The sequence below is a fragment of the Poecilia reticulata genome, chromosome 6 (genome assembly GCF_904066995.2).
Source record: "Poecilia reticulata chromosome 6, P_reticulata-male-v2, whole genome shotgun sequence".
Lineage (NCBI taxonomy): Eukaryota > Metazoa > Chordata > Actinopteri > Cyprinodontiformes > Poeciliidae > Poecilia > Poecilia reticulata.
The window spans coordinates 13055967-13076335 of NC_088835.1; the positions used below are offsets into that span (position 1 = coordinate 13055967).

Sequence of the window (20369 nt, forward strand, 5' to 3'; positions counted from 1 at the left end):
AATTTAGGTGCACCACACCATCATTAAATACACATAAAATATATGGATGAAATTTATGAAACACGGCTCTAAACAGGTGGGTCTTTAACATTGTTTTAAAGGATTGAAGTGTTTCGATTCAGTTTTTTTAAAAGTTTGCTACAGATTTGGGGTGGATAGAAGCTGAATGCTGCTTCCCCATATTTGGTTCTGGTTCTGGGGCTGCAGAACAGACCATAACCAGAAGACCTGGGATAACTGGAAGGTTGATAAAATGATAATAGATCTCTAATGTATTTTGGTTTTAACCTGTCTAGTTCTACACACTTGTGATGGTCTTTACCAAATAAATTCTGTTTCTGTTCGGACAATTATCCTCCTCATGTGGAAACATCAAAAGTTGAAACTGACAGTTCATTGAAAGCTCAGCTGATGCTAGGTATTACTGGAAGTCTTTGATTGTGTTAATGGCATACCACAGAGTCTTTTATCAGAGTATTACATATTTATGAGAACTGATTGCATGATAATGTGTTAAGGTGAAACTGTCAGGCAATCATCCTGCCCAGGAAAGAAAACAGGATGGACTTTTAGACATTAGAGAATGAACTCTTGAGTGGTCAACTAGGCCTTATCCGTAAACCAGCAGTGACAAGCTAGTAGGATAACATAGATCTTTCAAAACTTTTCTTACATTATTTTTCTCTGAAGGCTATTTTAGTGACCTGCTCCCATGCATCCAGTGTGTTATAGAGAAAAAAGTTGCAGCTTTCTCTCATTGCACTGCTAAGAATAGAAAGTGACATTCTATGTCTTCTTGTAGATTATGCAACTACAGCTGCTGTGTGAAGGCCTTAGAGTTTTGTAGAGAACATTAGTGATCAAACAGCATTAGACAAAGAACCGCAGCAGAGATAACGTTGCTTCACTGTGGAAAAGTTTAAAGCTTAGAGTTAAGTTGTTAAACAACATACCAAGCTCTGAACAAATCACACAGCAAGGTTCAATCCAACATTCAAAAGTAAAAGTACATTTTGTTAGTTTTTGTTTTTTAGAAGTGTTGGGTAATCCATTAGGTTTTACTTCAGAAATGCATGCACATTAACACTTTTTTCATCTACAACAAACATCAGATACATAAGTAAAAGAAATACTTTAAAATATAGAAGAAAAACTTAAATACATAAAATGTTGTTATTGTGATTTCAGTTGTGTAGTTAAAACTCCTATTACAGCCTCTGACAACCTGCTGCATGCTTCAGATTCTGGATATAACAGACATGACCAAAGTCAAAGTAACACAAGAAAGCACAAAAAGGGCATGCTCTCTAGTTAATTTAACACTGCAGGAAAAAAATATATAACTTCAACATATTACACATGAGATTATTTTAGCTGGGATCAGAGTTTTGTGAAACCTAAAAAGCTACAAAGGTCTGAGGGTTTCCAAAATGTCCCAACATCTCAGCATATCATTAGAGTGCATGAAGATCCTCCCATCCTTTTTTTCTCTGTGCAGAAACATGGAATCAAAAGCCACAAACACAGACCAACACGCCGCTGCTGCTTGGCTTCTTTAAATCTGCTGGCCAGCAAGTCTGTCATTACAGGAGCAGAGCTCTGGGTGTGTCACACAGTGAAAACCAGGCCTGTAAAACATCGGTGGTCCACTGACGAAGTCTCTGTGTGTGTCTCCCCCTACTGCCAACTTCTTGCACTACAACAGAGGGCTTCTGAAACCGTAATGGGAAATCTCAGTACCACAAAGTCCAGAACAAAGCCTGGGACAACCGATACCCTGCTGCAGCTTTACTACACAAGAAGATTATATTAAAACATCACATTCAAAAATGCTTAATTTATCTTGAAAGGGAATAAATAAAATTCTGAACATTCTGAGGAGTTTTACTGTAATTTTATATACATATATTTTATTTCCAAGTTTTCTGATGGTTTCTGTTGGTTGGTCTACATGAAGGATTTTGTAATAGCTCAAAATGTCTTCCCTTCCCATTTCTGTTTTTCCAGTTGTTATTCTCGAATGTTTCTATAAATCAGAAACCTATTTTCTTATTTTTTTGTTCTTTCCTGCCTAAGCAGTTGGGATTATCTGTAATCATTTGAAGTGGTTGTTTTTCAGGCTTCCTAAAGCTCCTTCCAAGCTTTTCTTTTAACTCTGACTAATTTGACAGTACCTGATCATTTTCAGAGGAAAATTTTTCTTTTTTTGTTAGGCCACTTAACTATGACTCATGGTTGCATAAAAATGTTCTTAAAGACAACTGAGCAAAGAGCCACTTTTAGGTTGCATCATCAGCTAAACACATAAAAGTCATTGTCATTTCTTAAGATGCAAAGCATCAAAGATGACAGTTTGACATACACAAAGGATGATTTTAGCCCAAAAAAATCTGATGTCGTAGGAGATCAATTAGTTGAAAATCGTGATAAAGACATCATAAGTCAAGGCTTGAAAACGTTTTCTTTTCTCTGCAAGTCTTTCAGATCCATCTAAATTGATGTTTCACCTATTTAAATTTTTTTTTTCAGTTTGCACTTTACATTGATAAGAAGTTATCAGTTACTTTCTATTTCCATGAGGTATACTTATTTTGTAACACTGGTTTGTTTAATTCAATTCGGAGAGACTCAGACAAAGAAAGACAATGATTAAGAGTTTATTGACATGCGTGAATAAAAGTTCTTTGTCAAAACTGCAGATCTGTCTTAAAATAATGCAACCTTGCAAGATTTTTTCAAATGTTTTTCAATCGACTATGAAGTGCTTTCTTTACAAAATTCTTACTATTTACCTCATTTCACTTAAGTATTGCATGTTTAGTTTATTATTGAGTAGATAAAAATTAAAACAGGAAAGAATTTTTTTTTTTAAATTGTATTAAAAACTTCAAAACAACGTATTTATGTGGCCCCCAATCACTTTCAAGTTGATAATTTTGGCACTCGTGGCAAAATATTTGAACAACTGGAAGTGTGACGTTAAGATTATGTTGACACTATAAAAGATGAATTTTTATTCACCTAAAACAAGTTTATTGCAAGTTTTTAAAAGAAAGGAAAAATTGCATTAAAACAAGACATTTATTAAAACATACTTCATTTTTTCTTAGAATAGCAACAGAAAAAGATGTCAGATGTGATTTGAGGAGAATATTCGTCTTCTTCTTAGGTTCAAAGGCAAAACTCAGAAGTAAGCCTGAAAGGCTAGGAGATATCCATCATTGTACATGTAGATCTGCCTGTTGACCGGGTTGTAGCTCAGACTAGCCACTCCTTTAGCGACTTTCTCCAGCGGCAGAGCCAGAGAGTTGTCCTCTTTTCCTGTCGCTGTGTCGAAGGCGTAGAATACTTCCTCTCTGTATTCATCCACGTAGCGGGTGGCGTACATCACACCACACACCATGAAAGCGTTAGTCGCTGCCTTCTTGAACAGCCTCGTCTCCCAGGTTTGCGACACGTTGATCGTCTTTGAGTCGTCGTCCCAAAACAACTTGCTCACTACCAGATTGCCATGGTTGCCAACAGTGGCATACAGAGCCCACAGTCCGGTTTCATCAGCCTCAACATCCACGTCGCTATTCGAGCGGCATTCATAGTAGCAATATGGAAATTTGTTGTTGAAGCCCACACCTGTGCCAGGAAGGGTTACCCTCTTGACCTCATTGGTCTTCAGGTCGTAGCGGCAGATATCTGCAGAGCGGTAGCAGTGATAGTACAGACCGTCACCGTACATCACAGCACTAGGACCCTCAATGGCAGTGGGAGCTGTGACGGAGGAGGAGAATGTAGCGTCCCTGTGGTTGGCAGAACGCATGAAGTCTTTGTAGGTTTGGTAAAGGCGGACTATGTTTCCATAGATGTTGCTGCTGGTTAGGGTCTGAACCCAGTAGGTCTCTGTGTCCGACTCGCTGTCCATCTGCGCCTGTTTGCCCCATGATCCAGAGACGTGGTTCTTGTCATAGGGGTTGATTTTGGTTGTGACAGGTTCACTGATGTTGGTGATCAGGCCCTTCATGCAGTACCTGTTCTGGCCTGAAACAGGGGGAAAAAGTGTCTTGAGTACAGATTAAACGTTCAATATTTCATTGAGTGTTTCATTAAGGAGTAGAATGATTATTATATTTTGCATAATACATATTATAGTACACTGATTTTTTTTAGCTTTTACTTTTTGGTCACAACAAAATGTTTCAGAAGAAATACGTTTTAACTTCTGACCAAGAGTGGACATAAAATGTAGTTTGGAAGTCATGATTTCAATGAACAAGGCTCTAAAGTTCAGCTGGTTCAAACCTATGTTTAAAATTAAACACCTCCTTGTTCAACCAATGAACAGAATTAAGTGTTTGATTTTGGAAAGCTGACTTGAATTTTATTTGCCACACCCAGCCCTAATTACTGCAAGAGAAACATGAAGTTGGCTAAAAGGCCCCAAAAAGCAACTCGTTAGACTCCAATCCGAAGAAATTAAAAAATGGATGAGAAACAAAATAATTAACTTCATTTGGTTCAGAAAGGGTTAAAAAGCCATTTATAAGGCTTTATAGCTATAACAGAGAGCAATAGCTTCCTGTAAAAGAAATTTCAATAAGACACAATATAACTTTATTCAAAACTATGTGGAAATTCAGATGTAAATGTGAAATTGGTATTCCATAATACAAATTAGGTAAAATTATAAAATTTACTTTCATTACATAATAATAATAATAATAATAATAATAATAATAATAATAATAATAATAATAATAATAATAATAATAATAATAATGATCTGGAATAGCTCTGATTAATTAGATCTTTGGTGTCACTGCAGACACACAGACTCACCTCTGAAGTCTTTGGGGATCGACTTGCAGGACTCAACGTTGTTCTTCAGGTAGCGAAGTTTCTCCTTGACCGTCTTCATGTTCACCGTGTCTGACATATGCATCTTTAGCACATCTTTTCGCAATTTACCCACCTGAAAGAGACAAGCAATTTAAATAAATAACTCCTAAAGAACAGTCTACAATTTCTTGAACTTTGGTTATGTGTGATAGTTATGAGTAGTCAGTATTTTACCTGCGTTAGACAGAATTTAGTGTTTTGCTGGTTTTGGAGAAACCAGGAGGAGTTAAGCTACCTAGAACTAGGAAATGCTGATGTAAGAATTTATTCGCAATATATGGCATTTTCACATGTTTCTTATCTATAAGATGTACAAGTTGCATGCCAACAACATAGTGGACCTAAAAATCACGATACTATTCTGTAATAATTTGTTTTCTGCATAATCTGCTCAATAAAGATGGCCTTTAAAATTAATTAATTGTTATACTTTCTATATTTAGGGTAAGCTACATCAATAATCACATTAGCTATTATATTACTTTTATTTCTAAAAATCAAGACATTTCTAGAAAAAGAAATAAAAATAGCATGAGGTTGCCACGAATGCATGCAGCTGAAAGTTTTTATGGAGTTATGTAATGACTTTACATTTAACTCAAACATCATTTCATAATTTAATAGCCACTCCAGGCAAAAGCTGTGGTAACAAACTCTTTAAATTGAATCTAAGTTAATGAGGTAAAGATTTAAGTGGTAGTTTCCATTAGTAGATTGGAGTCAGGAGAACTGTTTGTCTGAGAGCAGGAGTCTGGAGACCTAACAAACCGCAACCTGTGAAGGGATTCAAAAGTGCTACATTATGAAGCCAAGCTTCCTGTAGCAGGGAAGAAATGCTTGTGAGTTTTGCTTTAACTTTCTGTAAGCATTCAGAGCAAAGACGGCAGTTTGGACCTGTATTGTTTCTCAGATTTCCACATGCGTTAGCGCTTCCATTTACCAAAAATCTATTGCTAGGATGCTTTATAATAAATAACCATACAGTAATTCGACTATTCAACCTGTGTTGAACAGTTCAGTTGAAGATATCATCTGCCTGTCAGTCTATAGTTAGTTCTCTCACACCATGTTGTTTGGCGCTGAAGTCACTTCAAGCTAATGCTAAAGGTGAGCCACCTGCATGTGGCTCAGAAACAAAGAATTAATCATACAGTAAAATAAATTTTCTTACCTGAGAAACGATATGATCACTCAAAATAGAACATTTAAATTCTGCAGAGTCACTTTTCTCAATTAAACAAGCTTTAAATTCAGTGTTACTTAAATATTGCAACAACTCAAGAATGTGTTCATTTGAGTTCATACATTTAAACTTCTGCAGGTAAGATACTGACCACTCATACTGATTCCAACCCCTCAAATACTTTATTATGATTTCAATCATTCCTAAGCTGTGTTGTCTTGATTTTTACAGAGTTTTTTTTTAACCTCTTTGTGGAGTTTCTGTGACTGGTCGTTGTTTAGCTGGCCGTGCACAACGGTGATGTCCGTCTCCAGCTGGCTGAGCTCCTGGCCCAGCAGACGGATGGACAGCGCTGTGTACAGTCCGCGGTCATGCAGGTACTGGTACGGCTCAAGTCGTGCTGTCAAGTTTGAAATTTGAACCTGAATGTCAGGGAGACGCTGACTGGAGACCAACACCTGCAGGGAAGCACACACAAAAGCTCCAAAATGTCAAGATTGCTGGTTGAAGCAAAACTGTCAAGAAATTGTTTCCTATTTTTTGAGAATGGTTCACATGGTTTTAACGCTCAAAAACAAATCAAGTCAGACAAGAACACAAAATTAATTTATTATTCCGATGTAGAAAATAACGAACTATATATCATTTATAGGCAATTTGATAGCCAAAGTTGTTAGTTTTAATAATTCGCTAATAATTAATAATTATTTAAATAATCAAAACATTTTTTTGATTATTTAAATAATCAAAACATTTCATGTAAATAAAATTTTAATACTCTAATAATTTTTTGATTATTATTATTGTTATTATTAAATTCATATAATTTCATCACACGGTTTAACTTCCTATCAAAGTTTTGTGTTCTTTTTATTTCGAACAGACAAAAAGTAAAAACGAGAAAAAAATTAAAAAAAATAAAATTAAAGCAAATTATCATGCTCAGTTGATATGCAATCTTTTCAAAAAGGAGCAGGCAGAAGACACACGATCTTATGATTTCCTGCCCCTCTCACTCATCAACTTATAAACATTTAAATCTCCAAACACCACATAAACTTACATCATTTCCACATTACATGACACTGAAATCTCACATGCTCATTGTTAAATGTACAATGATTCAACTCCATGAAAATAACCTTCAGTTCTTACCTGCTGCTGCAGGCCGTGCAGAGACGTCTCGCAGGTTTCAACCTGCTGCTGCACAGCCTCGTACCGCAGAGCAGGAAACGACCATATCGTGGTGTTCACATCACACCGGCAAGAGTCAGACTTTTTCTGACCCGGCACGCGGTAAGCCCAGGTCTGTACCTACGTACAAAAACACAGATGTTTATGGAAGCAGAAAACAGATGAGGTGCTGAAAACCAAATAAAACTCCTCACTGAGATTGTATCTTGAGGTTTCAGTCTAAATTTTTTAAGGATTTGTAGAAATGTGACTTACTGTAGATAAGAGCAGTGGGAAGAGCAGCAGCATCATGCTTGAAGCTGGACCAGCGATGATCGGATCGACAAAGACACAACAAACGATCGTCTGTGTGTTTCTCGTAATCAGCAGACTGATTTACTGTCTCTCATTAGTCATTACTAACCCATAAAACCAGGACTCAACTAAATATATCAAAATGCAAAGTTACCAAAGACTTGTGATCTGGCTCAGTTTCCTACTTCCCCTTTTCTTTATTGGTCGTTTATTTGTGAGGTCAGTTCCTCTTTTAAAATAACCTATTATAATAATTTTTTTATTTGAAATGTGTAAAATCTCACCAAACAAAACCTTTATTTCCATATTTTATTTAACAGAATTAATTAGATTGTGTTGCTGTACTGTGCCAGATTACTTGTTCTATTTCTTGCCGTACATCAACCACTTTTCCCCCACACCTACTTGTCCATCTCCAGAAAGTTTAAACTTTTATTCCCCGTTAGTTTTAACACGGACATGAGCCTTACTAACCCTTATTCTATAGCTTTTATTATGAAAAGTTTTAGAAAGTATTTCATCCACTTCTTTTCTGTAATGGCTTTAATGGAAATGTAATTAGAGCACATGAACACAGCCTCTAATAGGTGACAGTGCTGATCAAAGATGTCTGAAAGCCACGATTCTCTTACTGTGGGACAAATACCGCCAAGATACCTTCTGACCAAAATCTCCAAAAGAAAAACAAAAAGAAAAGCGACAAAAAGGAAAAGATAATGAATATATTTGTCTTCTGTTGTTAGTTATTCAGTTAAGATCAATTGGGTTTACTTATGCAGCACCAATTCTCAACAAATAACGGGTCAAGGAGGCAATTTACCAAAAGGTCTAATGAATTCAGTCATTTAGATGGCTTCAAAGTCATTTATATCTGTTCCAGTTCAACTCTAGTTATTAAACCATGAACTGGTTAAAATGTTTGTTTTTTTTAATCAGAGGAATCCCAGCATATTACATTCAGTCACTGACTTGGCAGCATTCACTCCTCCTGAACGAGCATGTAGACAGGAAATTTGCATGAAGTCATTAACTTGCAACAATCCCTCATCCTGAAAATGGCTTAACATGAAAAAAGACCTGACCTTGTATTTGATCAAATTGTGTTTTTTTTTTCATTGTGCAGCTTGATCATTTTCTGTTCCTGAATGCTACAACCACATCCTCAAAAGTGAACCAAAAGTCTAAATAATAAATTAAAGGAACACTTCAGTCAGGTTTTTTTGTCCCCATTTGAGTTTGCAGTCACTTTAAATTTAAGGCCATTGACTTCTAAATGGAAGTAAAACAGTAGAACTCAGATAAATAAGGTCATTTATGACCATAGGCTGCAGACTCAAGCTGCTGATATAGTTATTTGTCTCCTATATGAACCTGAAAACAGAGGACAAAGTTGCAATACAACAAGGAAAATGCAATACTTCAAACAAAGCAAAATAACATCAAATGAAATGAACACAAGTGATTCAATAAACATACATCACATTTTGTGCAAAGGAGAATATATTTGATAGCGGTTTTTGATGCTAAGTGAAGCACAATTAGGTTTTTTCACCTACCATCTGTTTGGTTTGGATGTTTTTCTCCTAAATAAATAAAACTGTAATTTAAAAACAAGTCTTTGTATTTATACGTATTTCTGTGTGATGATAAAATTGGTTACAATTATCCTAAGCATTTAAAACAAACATCTGGAGGGGTGTCTTCATTAGCATAGTTCACATCTTTATGCAGAACTAAATCTGCAAAAGCTCACAAGTTCTAATAAACAATTTTTTTCTACGTCTTTCCGAGCAGAAAGAATAGCATGATATTTTAAAGGGCTTGAGTCTGAAATAATAACCCAGAAACCCACAATAGTCACTGACATAATTAGAAACTGGCAAAAGTAAAAATTAACCAGTGAAAATCCGACTCATTTTCCACCAACCCACTAAGTTTCACTATCTGAGACTTAGTGGGTATATTTTAAAGTATATTTCTTTAAAATATACTAGTACTGTATTTTTATTATTATTTTTTTTCCTCCCACTAAGATGATTTTTAACTTACAATGCTAATGGTTTAAAGTTGGCTGGTCAACTTGAACTTTGAACTGGAAAAAAATGGACCGCTTCAATCTCCCAAAGAAACTTCTTTAAAATCCACGGAACAATGTCCATCAAATATTCTGAGACCTGAGAGATGCTCTGCTGCTGGAGGCACTTTAAGCTTTCAACATACTCAGGTGACCGAACCTTCATCAGTGCAGACAGAACATCTGCATCACAACATTTAGTTGCTTTAATATCGAGTCTTTTCTGCAACATTTGGATTGAAGCAGTGGCATTTGAATAGTGTCTGTAAGTTTGTAGTCCAATGAAAATGTTCAGCCTTTTCGACGTAATTCTTGACAAACCTTCGAATGCCACTGAAATGCAAGAAAAATAGACAAAAATAGTGTGTGAGCTATGAAAGGCTTCTTTTAAATATCATGAGACATCATTAGTTTTATGTATTAAATTACAGAACATTTCTATCTTAGCATTGGTCATCGTAGTTCCCACAGAAAGGAGACACAATGTCAGGAAGTTCTGAACATTTTTAAAACTCATTTACATGTGGTAATTTTTTCTTTGTTTTTATGCTGATTTCAGTCTGGTTCTATTTAAGGTAAGAAAAAAATAAGCACACTGTCAAACTGTGGGACATGAAAAAATGCTTGGCTTGAAGAACTTAGTCTGTACTGAATCTTTTATGTGACTAACACAAACCACAGAAATGAATATTACATTTAAAAGTCTAGTCCAGGGTCGTGGGTTTTTTATTGAGGTTACTTTTTCCTGCTTTCAATGCAGAATGGACACTTTCTGTTCCTAAATCCAAATTAACACAAATATTATTAGCAAAAGATTATTTATTAGTCATTCTTTTTATTCACATGTGACTTTCTTTAGCAACTTCCAGTTACTGCATCTCAACAACAGACCATATCAGCAATTATTCACAATGTGTACAAGTAAAAGTCCAAATTTTAACCAGATGACATCTCTAAAACAGTTTACCTCTGTGTTTAATATGCAAAATATTATTTGCATGTTAGGTGAATAACCATCATATTCCTTTTTTGTTTACAACGTAGCAGTCTGATTTGTCCTTAAAGGAATCACAACGAGCAAATTGCAACAAAACTTTTTGGGCTTAATTTGAATAAAAATTGTAAATTTGTATTTTTTGCTGTTTTTATTTAAAAAAAAATAATTTCTTTCAAATGGAAAGAAAACTCTGTGTTTTGTTCCTGAGTCTGATTTTTTTTTATTACACTTTGATTACATTGTTCGTATCTGAACTGAATTCTGCATGTCAAGCTGTTTTGATCCAAGTTGAATTTTGTGCATTGGCACCATGTAGATAAATACAGACAAAATTTGGATCTGTATCCATTTGCTGCTGCCGTCAACGCCTCTGGGGAAACAAAGAGCTTGTGCTCATGTCATGTTTTCTAAAGCATCGCTACAGTTTTGGTTTTAGAGTAAATTGCACTTTATGTTTAGGTGAGCTTCAACTTAATGTTGCCTTGGAGTTGTGTCTATGCATCCTGTCAGCATAGGCACAAAAGGATGCTTTTCTTTTTTCTCCTAAGAATAAAAATCTGATGTGCGGCATAGGTGTCAGATTTTATGTGTATGCCACAGAGAGTCCAAATAAAAATCAGAGTAACGTCCAGAGCATCTAATTTCACATGTGATCCTGCATAACTTATGGAAAACTGCAAACAGGGTTTTTAATAATTTTTTTTCAAATATGGCCATCTTCTTGCCACAAATGTTGTCCTGTAAACTGATTTTCCTTCCTGAGCTGTGAATGCAGCTATAGGTGGATGGTGTGGATGGGAGGTTTGTATTTGGGCCAGAGCTTTGCAATGTTCTGACGAAGAATTAAACAGCGACATTTTCAAAGCCTGGGACTTTGTTTTAAAACCCAACCCAGTGAAATTCCTCTGCCACTTTCTCCCTGACCTTTCCACTGTGTTCGTTGGTCTGGCGTTTCTCTGTACCGTTTTTGACAAAACAGCTGGATTTTATGCAGGGAATAAATTACACACAGCACTGTTTATTAATTAGTCTACAGGCAATTATTTTGACCAGATATCATTTATGGGTATCAGAGTAAAGGGTGCAGCATAGTTTGACGCGGCACAGTGTTGCTCTACTCCCAAAAATCCCCATTAAGTACATTTTTGTTTTTAATTGCTATGTGACAAATGTAAAAAATAAGTCTGCGTTAGTACTTGTGCAAGACACAAGTACTATCAAAAGTTCCCCTTCCTTATGCCTTCTTAGCCACAAAGAGGAAAGGAATAAGATTCAACAAACATGAAGAAAAGAAACTTCCTCTTTTCCCCATTTGCATGCACACATTAGTGGGAGCGTTCACTGCTTAGAAACCTCATCTGCACACAGGACCTTGAACAAACTCCAGTTTTATCAAGCTCTTTGATCAACCATGAAACTCTTTGTAATTGTTCCACTGTGGGCTCTGTTCTCCCTAGCCCAGCAGGTAAGAAACAACGAATGACAACTTTCTTCATTTGAATCCAAAAAAACAGCAGCCTGATGCTTCAATCTTCAGGCGGCTCCAGGTAAAAGCTGCACATGTGAGCTGAATCCAGCAGAAAAGGCTTTTCCTCACGACAAACTCCAAACAGCGGAAAGCAATGCGACAGACTGCAACACTCGCATCACACCACAGAAGGTAATCCCACTGTGTCTACCTGTGTGTCGGCAGTCTTGTTGAGTGTTGTGTGATCATTGAGTGCGTCTCTGCAGGCTCTGGAGCTGGAGAGTCTGCTGCTGGGACTGGAGAAGCGCCTGACCCAGCTGCACAGTGACGTGTCCGTCCTGGAGGAGGAGGACGACGGCGAGCTGTACGGCGTTCTCAGTCTGTTCGTCATAGAGAACGAAATGGTCGAGATCAGGCAGCTGATGGAGAAGCTCAACAGCACCACTGTGGAGCACCAAGTCCTCACCGATGACACCGCTCGACAGGTAGATTCACGCATTAACGCTCATTTTTTTTTGTCAATCTTTAGTAGAATCAAATAGCATAGCCTTAGAGAAAATTTGAGAAAACTCCAAGCTTTAATTTGGGTATCAACTTCTGGTTTAACCGCTCACCTTAAACCAGTGTTGCATGTTTAAGGTGAATCCCTTTTTTCAGAAATGTTTCCGCTGCTTCACACCAGACATACCTTCAGTGACCAAACATATTTTAAATTTAGATAATTTCCCAACCATTTGACATGTAAATGTTGTCTAACGGTGAGTTGCTCACCAGATGTAGATCCTCAACAGTGATGTTTGGATATTTTTTGCTCCCTAGCCATCAGCTGTTTGTGCTGCCAACATAACTTGGGTCAAGCTTTGCGTCTCATTTCAAGTGGTTTTACTTTGTTTGCCTGTGGAATGTGCCAGACAAGTGTTTTTTGAGCATTTCTCAACTTTTGCAGTCTTTTGTTGCCCCTGTCCCAATTTTTTTGGGACATAAAATTCCAAATGAGTGAACATTTGTAAAACCACAATAAAGTTTTCTATTTGAACATTATTGAATATCTTGTCTTTGTTGTGTATTCAATTGAATATAGATTGAAAAGGATGTGAAATAATGGTATTCTGGTTTTATTTATGCTTTAATGTCTCAACTTCATCAGAATTGGTTTAAGTTTAAGTTTTAGAACAACACAAATCAAAAGAAATACATTCATAAATGAAATTAATTACATGCATATTAAGCAAATGAAGACAAAGAGAAATATGTTTCTATCTCGTCTCATACATCAAACAGGAAGTCATGGATCAGCTTCTAACTAAAAGGCTCTCTGATCAGCTTGAAAATGAAACATTAAAAATAAAATTCACATTTAGGGTCAACTAACGGTTAAAAACATGACTGATGATTTACCAAAAAGAAATAGTGATGAAAAGCAAAAAAAAAAATCCAGTGGGCTGAGAAAATAAATCTTTATAACAAAGAAATTGCTTCTTCCTTGTTTAAAGTTGTAAAGTCATAATCTGAGACCTAAAGCCGATTTATTGTATCCGTATGTATTAAAATCTGTAGATATTACTGTTTTTGAAAGACAGTGCAAAGCTGCTGCCATCTAGTGGCTATAGAGTAAACAGCAAGACGGTTTGTGTATAGAGTAAATATTCTGACCAATACAAATAAACTAGACATGTTTCATTTCTTTCATTTCCATTTAAATAAAACATCACTCAAATTAAATCAATATTAAAAGTCTGTCTGTGGTTCCATGACTTTTCAACACTTTTTAAAAAATATTACTGTAAATTCACAAGTCAAAGTCTTAACCTTGCTCTATATGTTTCCATTGTCTTTCTCAGCTTGAGGAGTTGAAAACTGAAATGATAAAACTGGAGAAATTTGACACCATGGAGGTGGTGAAGGGACGACAAGTCAACAAGCAGCTAAAGAGCGCCCTGGAAGCATGCAGGATTGGAGTTAATGCCACTGTCGCACCCACCCAGCCACCATATGGTAACTCCCTCAAACATAAAGATCCCAATGACCTTAAACTCAAATACTTTAATGTACCGACCATTTTCCCAGGAAAAATGGTCAAAAAAAAAAAAAAAACTACACCTGTGCAGTTGTAGTACAGCTATCATGCAGGGAAAAAAAAAAATTTTGAGCGCTATCACGTTATAACGTGATACGTATCTTGTTAAAACGTGATAGTATCTTGTTATAACGTGATACGTATCTTGTTAAAACGTGATAGTATCTTGTTATAACGTGATACGTATCTTGTTAAAACGTGATAGTATCTTGTTATAACGTGATACGTATCTTGTTAAAACGTGATACGTATCTTGTTAAAACGTGATACGTATCTTGTTAAAACGTGTTATGTATCTTGTTAAAACGTGATAGTTATCTTGTTAAAACGTGATAGTATCTTGTTATAACGTGATACGTATCTTGTTTAAACGTGATAGTATCTTGTTATAACGTGATACGTATCTTGTTAAAACGTGATAGTATCTTGTTAAAACGTGATACGTATCTTGTTAAAACGTGATACGTATCTTGTTAAAACGTGTTATGTATCTTGTTAAAACGTGATAGTTATCTTGTTAAAACGTGATACGTATCTTGTATAAACGTGATCATTTTACGTCCAGGAAGTGGTGATATTATGCTAGGCTATTACAGTGGCTAACAGGAATTGGTCAGGTTTCCCTTCATGTTTGGTCTACATGGATACGGATGCTGATTTGCACTGTGGTTAAAACCATTAATAGCATGCTACTCTGAGCAGGATCCTAAATAGAACGGGCCTGCACAGAAGGAAACGTCAATTCGGTCCTCTAGCTGTGGCGGCGTTCCTGACTGTCTGGATCGAAGCTGAAGTTGGCTTCCGATTGTAGCTTCTAATTCGGGAAATGGCTAAAGAGCGATTATAACGGAGGCTCAGATGTATTTGTATTTTATTTTGAAGAATGCTTAACAATAACAATAATGCTTAAGAATGCTTAACAGGATCTAGTTTTGTCTTTTGTCACTATCTAGCCTTCTGTTGATTTCGGTTGCTTGGTTACGAACAGCCGTTGCCATTGTTCAGCAAGTGTACTGTTAAAAAAAAGAAATCTTAACAGAAAATGTTCCAGACAGTCAGGAACGCCGCCACAGCTAGAGGACCGAATTGACGTTTCCTTCTGTGCAGCCCCGTTCTATTTAGGATCCTGCTCAGAGTAGCATGCTATTAATGGTTTTACCCACAGTGCAAAGCAGCATCCGTATCTGTGTAGACCGAACATGAAGGGAAACCTGACCAATTCCTCTTAGCCACTGTAATAGCCTAGCATAATATCGCCACTTCCTGGACGTAAAATTATCACGCTTATACAAGATACGTATCACGTTTTAACAAGATAACTATCACGTTTTAACAAGATAACTATCACGTTTATACAAGATACGTATCACGTTTTAACAAGATACGTATCACGTTTTAACAAGATAACTATCACGTTTATACAAGATACGTATCACGTTTTAACAAGATACGTATCACGTTTTAACAAGATAACTATCACGTTATAACATGATAGCTATCGAAAAAAAGTTTTTCTGCGTGATAGCAATGCGCTTCCGTAGTAGTTGTAGTTCATTAGCCTGTTTTTTTTTTTTTTTTTTCTTTTTTCTTTTTTCATTTAGGTACTTGTCAACATGGTCCACTTCGGAACATCACTGGGCCTGGTGTGATCACACAAGGAGAGTTTTCTGGCAATTATGCATACGGGGCTTGGGGTCGCGATCCCAAACCAGAAATGAGGAAGGAGAATTGGTACTGGATGGTACCGCTGACTTCCAGCCAGTACGCTAACTATATCCGTTTCTACTCCAGTCTTAGTGCACTCATCATTGGGGTGAGCACTCCAGGTGAGGATGTTCGCCTACAAAAAAGCAAAAAAAAAAAAAAGTGACTCAATAATTCTTCAAAATATGCGCATCCAGTGCTTCGTTTTAACTTCCACACTTAAGTAAAGTACAGTTAGTTGTTCGATTACTATTTATGAGTTTCTACTGGTTCCAAGGTATCAGTACGTGTTTAAAAATACCCTTTACATCCCAACCCTTAGTTCCCCTCTCCTTAAAAGTGTGCTTCCACATTTCTCAATGTGGATCGGAGCTCAGAGAAGGAAATAGAAGATGGGATCAACCACTCTGATGTCAGGCTTGTAAGTAAATTGCAATGGGTCTTATGAAGATTTCCCAAGGGAGTAAAGATGACTGAGGACCAACTTGCAGAGGGTCTACATCAGATGAGAAGGAAATGCTACCAATCTGTAGCTTCTGAGGTCCTTTAGGTGAGAGATCTTCGGCACAGGTACCATGCAGGAGGACTTCCACAGCTGCAATACTTTCCCCATCTTCAGGCTCATTTTGAACATCTCTCCCATGATGCCATAGAGTTGATCTGCACAGCACGTCAAGAGCCTGGATTGATGCCAGAGCTGCAAAACATTGGACCTTCATGAAGGGCACAGTGTTGCCAACACCGAGGTCTTCCCACATGATGGACCTGGAACTGTCCTTTAGAGTGTCTTTAGTCTCCTCAGACCATTTCTTCATTGTGAATTTCATAGCTGGTTCTTTGTGTACAAGAGGCTTTTACACCCATGAAGATGAACCAGGTTGTGTTTTAATCCCCCAGGTGAACAAGCCTACCTTTAAAGGGAATTTGAAATAAATGGTTTCTAACAGATTCCCAGCTCACCAGGAATCACTGGATAAAAAATTATATTTCAAAAATAACACATTGGTGTTTTAAGCATTATAAAAGGGCATGGAGTCATACTTAAGAAGATGAAATAATGTATAACAGTAAGGGTTACTTAGATTGATTACAAAATAGCAAAATTCCTGAATGCCATTAAGAATATTCATAAGAAAGTAGGGAATCTTTCCAATATTCTGTAAACAAAAACTGAGCTTTATCATCAGGCAGAAAAACAAGAAAATCAAATTTTCATCTTGCTTGTTTCATTCACATGGTTTAGATCACTACGTGGGATACTTACAGCAGGATGAAGAACTCTCTTCTGGATCTTGGCTCAGCCAATCAGATGATTTGTTTGTTGATCTGGAACTCACCAGTGCAGAAGAAGAACATTCTGCTTCCGGTATGGTTCCAGGAAGTTTTATTGGTAGGTGCGAGACTTAGTAGCTGAAAGGGCAGAGGCGCTTCCAGTGGGGTGGCTGGCTGGGCCTGGGGGCACTGGGATGGGGGCAGGGTGTTGGGGTCCTGGGCCACTGAATTGGCTTGGCTTACTGCCCTCGTCTTGGAGGAGGCCACTCTGTGGGGACTCTCCTCTTAACATCTTTGATCTATGAAAGGTCCCACGTCTCAGCAGGTGCTGTATTGGTTTTGGGCACAGCTGGGACAAGAGGGAACAAGGTAGGGAGTCCCCTTTGCTGCTTGTGTGAGAGCTTGGACCATGCCCGGAGTGGTGGGCACCCATCAGGATGCCTATGGCTCCCGGGGATATATCCCGGCCATAGGCAGCAATAGCTTCGCAGAGCTCTGTCAGATGTCCATTCTCTTTGGTCTCTCAGGGCCTAGCTCACCCAGTGTCCTTCTCTGCCCTGGTCCTTCCGTTTTACAGCTGCTGTGGTGGACCAGTACCACCTCGGTGTGTTGGAGGTTCTGGGGTAGAGAGGGTCTCCCCTGCTTAGTGCTGGGTGCCTTTGCTGCTGGGGGTTTGTCGGAACTTGGGGCCACCAGAGAGACTGGCTTTGACCTGCCTCTCTGCGAGATGGTGGTGTGGATAGGTCAGGAGGGGCCCTACATTTCAGGCTGTGACTCTTTGGCCTGGAAGCTGCTGCTCCTTTGCTTTGCTGATAGAGCAACCTTTTGTGTGGTGTGGTTGCCTTTCTGATTCAAATTTATCCTTCCTTTGCTGCTCTTGGGTGCTGTGGGTTGCTGGTCTTTCAACCTTCTTGGCATGAACAATTGTGCATCTCCAGGTGACACACTCACTCACATAAAGTAGGTCCTTGGTTAAGCACTGAATCTGTTCCTCTGTCTCCATTGTAATTTATAAGTAGGTGTGAGCAAAGAACAAATAAGTAATCCTTTACATTGTGACAATAGAAGAATATTCTATATATGATTGCTGTAAACATGTAAGCTTCTTCGTTCCTGACAAACTGAGGTCCAGGTATTATAATCACACCAGTATGAGTATTCTAATGTTTACCTGATTGTGCATGTTTTCTACCAGGCAACATTCAGATCGCTTCCGCTAACCCGACCACCAACACCATTCAGGGTCCCAATAATGTTTTGTATGGAAGTGCCTTGTACTACAACTGTTACAACCGAGATGCTGTTTGTCGATTCAACCTCACCAGCAAAAGTGTGACCAGCGTACAACTACCAAAAGGAACCAGGTTAGATCATGTTGCAAGAACATTTGATGTGCTGGTTCTGTTTGAGTCATCACTACAGTCTTAGTGTTCTTTTGTTTTATTACATTGTTAGTATTATGCCTGTCTCGGGTCTGCTAGGTATAACTCGAAGAGTAATTTCTGCCACCTTGAAGACTGCTACGCCTTCACTGACCTGGACCTGGCCACTGATGAGTCAGGCGTTTGGGTCGTCTACACCACCACCGAGGCATTAGGCAATCTGGTTCTGACCAAGGTGGAGGAAACTGAGCCGCCGACGCTCGGTAAAACATGGTACACTTCAGTCTACAAGCGAAGTGTGACCAACACCTTCATGGCCTGCGGCATCCTCTACGCAACACGTTACGTCGACGCAAATGTGGAAGAGGTGTTTTATTCCTTTGACACCACGACGGGGATGGAGAACTTCAAAGTTAGCATCTCCATAAACAAGGTGTCCCCTAACATTTTCTCCTTGAACTACAACCCAGTGGACAAGATGCTGTACATGTACAGTAATGCTAAAATGGTCTCCTACAAGGCTTTGTTTGGGTACTCTGATCGTTATTTTTCATAGGAGTGACATTTGACATGATAGTATTGTCATGGTGTTATATTAACATTGTCCTTTGTCTTATTTAGTCAGATGCAACAAGATTCCTATGAAAGACATCATATTCTCAAAACGTTTCTGCATGGCTTTAGTGTTACTGTTGCAGCCACGCTGTCGTTGAAGTAGAAGTTGATTGTAAAAAGGCACATTCACCTTTGGTTAGTTAGATAATCAACTCCAGTTAAAAAATAAACTTACTCAGCTTGCTCAAATGCACACTGGATTGTGATGAATATGGGAAATCCTTTTATTAAGTTTATAAGAGAATTTTTGAAACAACAGGAAGCCATAATGTCTCCTATTACTTCCTATTAGTACAGTAGACGCCTTATAGTAGCGGTGATTAGGAACCAAAACCTAACTTTAAAATTATTTTAACTGCTTATTTTAGTAGTTTAATCACCAAATATACCTAGATATGCAGTAATACATACAGTGGAAACCAAAGAAAGACGGGCTGAGTTTCAGGGTTAAGAAAATTTGCAATAATCACAATTATGGCTAAAAATGAAGAGAAAAATACAGTTTGGCTATGAGAGTATGGTATTTTCTATTTACAAATCTAAAGAATCACATCATTTTAACTCTCTTTAATCATAACTCTCTTTAATGGTGTATGTGGGGAGTGGTGTTTATATTGTGTGAAATTTCTCAAGTTGTTTTTCTGCTCCAGTGATAAATTAGATTTTCTAGCTGTTTGTTTAGTGATCATTCAAAAACGTTATGACTAATTTTCCATACTAAATTTTGTACCTCCTTAAAGATGGAGTAGGTAACTTTTATAAAACGTGTAAAATTGTCATGTTATGACAGTATATATGATGGATATGTGAAAAAAAAACAAGTATGATTGATGGTAAGAATAAAACTTTAAAATGTATTTTGTTGTAAACAAGATTCAAGAGAGTAAATGTGATATGATTCAAAACAATTTGGTGAAATCTAAAATGTATGATGCTACTGATTTCACAATTCTTTAATGAAATAAAAAGATATTGTTAATCAAGTTTATTCAAGATTAAAAACATGGATATATCCTGCATTATTCCATTCAGACATGATGTTACGTATATGTTCTGAAATCTTCCAACCAGGTAAAAATGATCTTGTTCTTCACTTGTTCTTTTTTCTTTTGCAAAAAGTGAGATTATGGTGATGTTTTTAGAACTTATTTCAAAAGATGATCAGAAAAACACACAAAAAGCTTGTCAACAGTAAAAACATTCATTTCAGTGCTGTAAT

The 20369-nt window shown here is 37.4% G+C and overlaps 2 protein-coding genes across 2 annotated transcripts; one reads left to right on the forward strand and one right to left on the reverse strand.

Annotated features, from left to right (window-relative positions):
- Positions 1-3008: 3008 nt before the first annotated feature.
- Positions 3009-8083, reverse strand: LOC103466284 (olfactomedin-like). The gene is made up of 5 exons (XM_008411766.3): positions 7523-8083; positions 7229-7387; positions 6319-6531; positions 4831-4963; positions 3009-4032 (listed from the first exon to the last, which is right to left on the reverse strand). The coding sequence occupies exons 1-5, from the start codon at positions 7556-7558 to the stop codon at positions 3185-3187; spliced, it is 1389 nt and encodes a 462-aa protein (XP_008409988.1). The 5' UTR covers positions 7559-8083; the 3' UTR covers positions 3009-3184.
- A 3354-nt stretch (positions 8084-11437) lies between these two features.
- LOC103466360 (olfactomedin-4-like) lies at positions 11438-20138 on the forward strand. Its single transcript, XM_081607958.1, has 7 exons — positions 11438-12097; positions 12170-12292; positions 12367-12585; positions 13942-14095; positions 15779-16003; positions 18349-18517; positions 18635-20138. Exons 1-7 carry the CDS (start codon positions 12044-12046, stop codon positions 19089-19091), a joined length of 1401 nt encoding a protein of 466 aa, XP_081464084.1. The 5' UTR covers positions 11438-12043; the 3' UTR covers positions 19092-20138.
- Positions 20139-20369: the final 231 nt, after the last annotated feature.

Excerpts from the sequence above, each read along its gene's own strand:
- LOC103466284 (XM_008411766.3), bottom strand. The coding sequence starts at position 7,558 with ATGATGCTGCTGCTCTTCCCACTGCTCTTATCTACA. Across the intron at positions 6,532-7,228 it reads TGCACGGCCTGCAGCAGCAG|GTGTTGGTCTCCAGTCAGCG; the intron begins GTAAGAACTGAA and ends GCTTCCCTGCAG. Across the intron at positions 4,964-6,318 it reads CACAGAAACTCCACAAAGAG|GTGGGTAAATTGCGAAAAGA; the intron begins GTTAAAAAAAAA and ends TGTCTCTTTCAG.
- LOC103466360 (XM_081607958.1), top strand. The coding sequence starts at position 12,044 with ATGAAACTCTTTGTAATTGTTCCACTGTGGGCTCTGTTCTCCCTAGCC. Across the intron at positions 12,586-13,941 it reads CCGATGACACCGCTCGACAG|CTTGAGGAGTTGAAAACTGA; the intron begins GTAGATTCACGC and ends TGTCTTTCTCAG. Across the intron at positions 14,096-15,778 it reads ACCCACCCAGCCACCATATG|GTACTTGTCAACATGGTCCA; the intron begins GTAACTCCCTCA and ends TTTTTCATTTAG.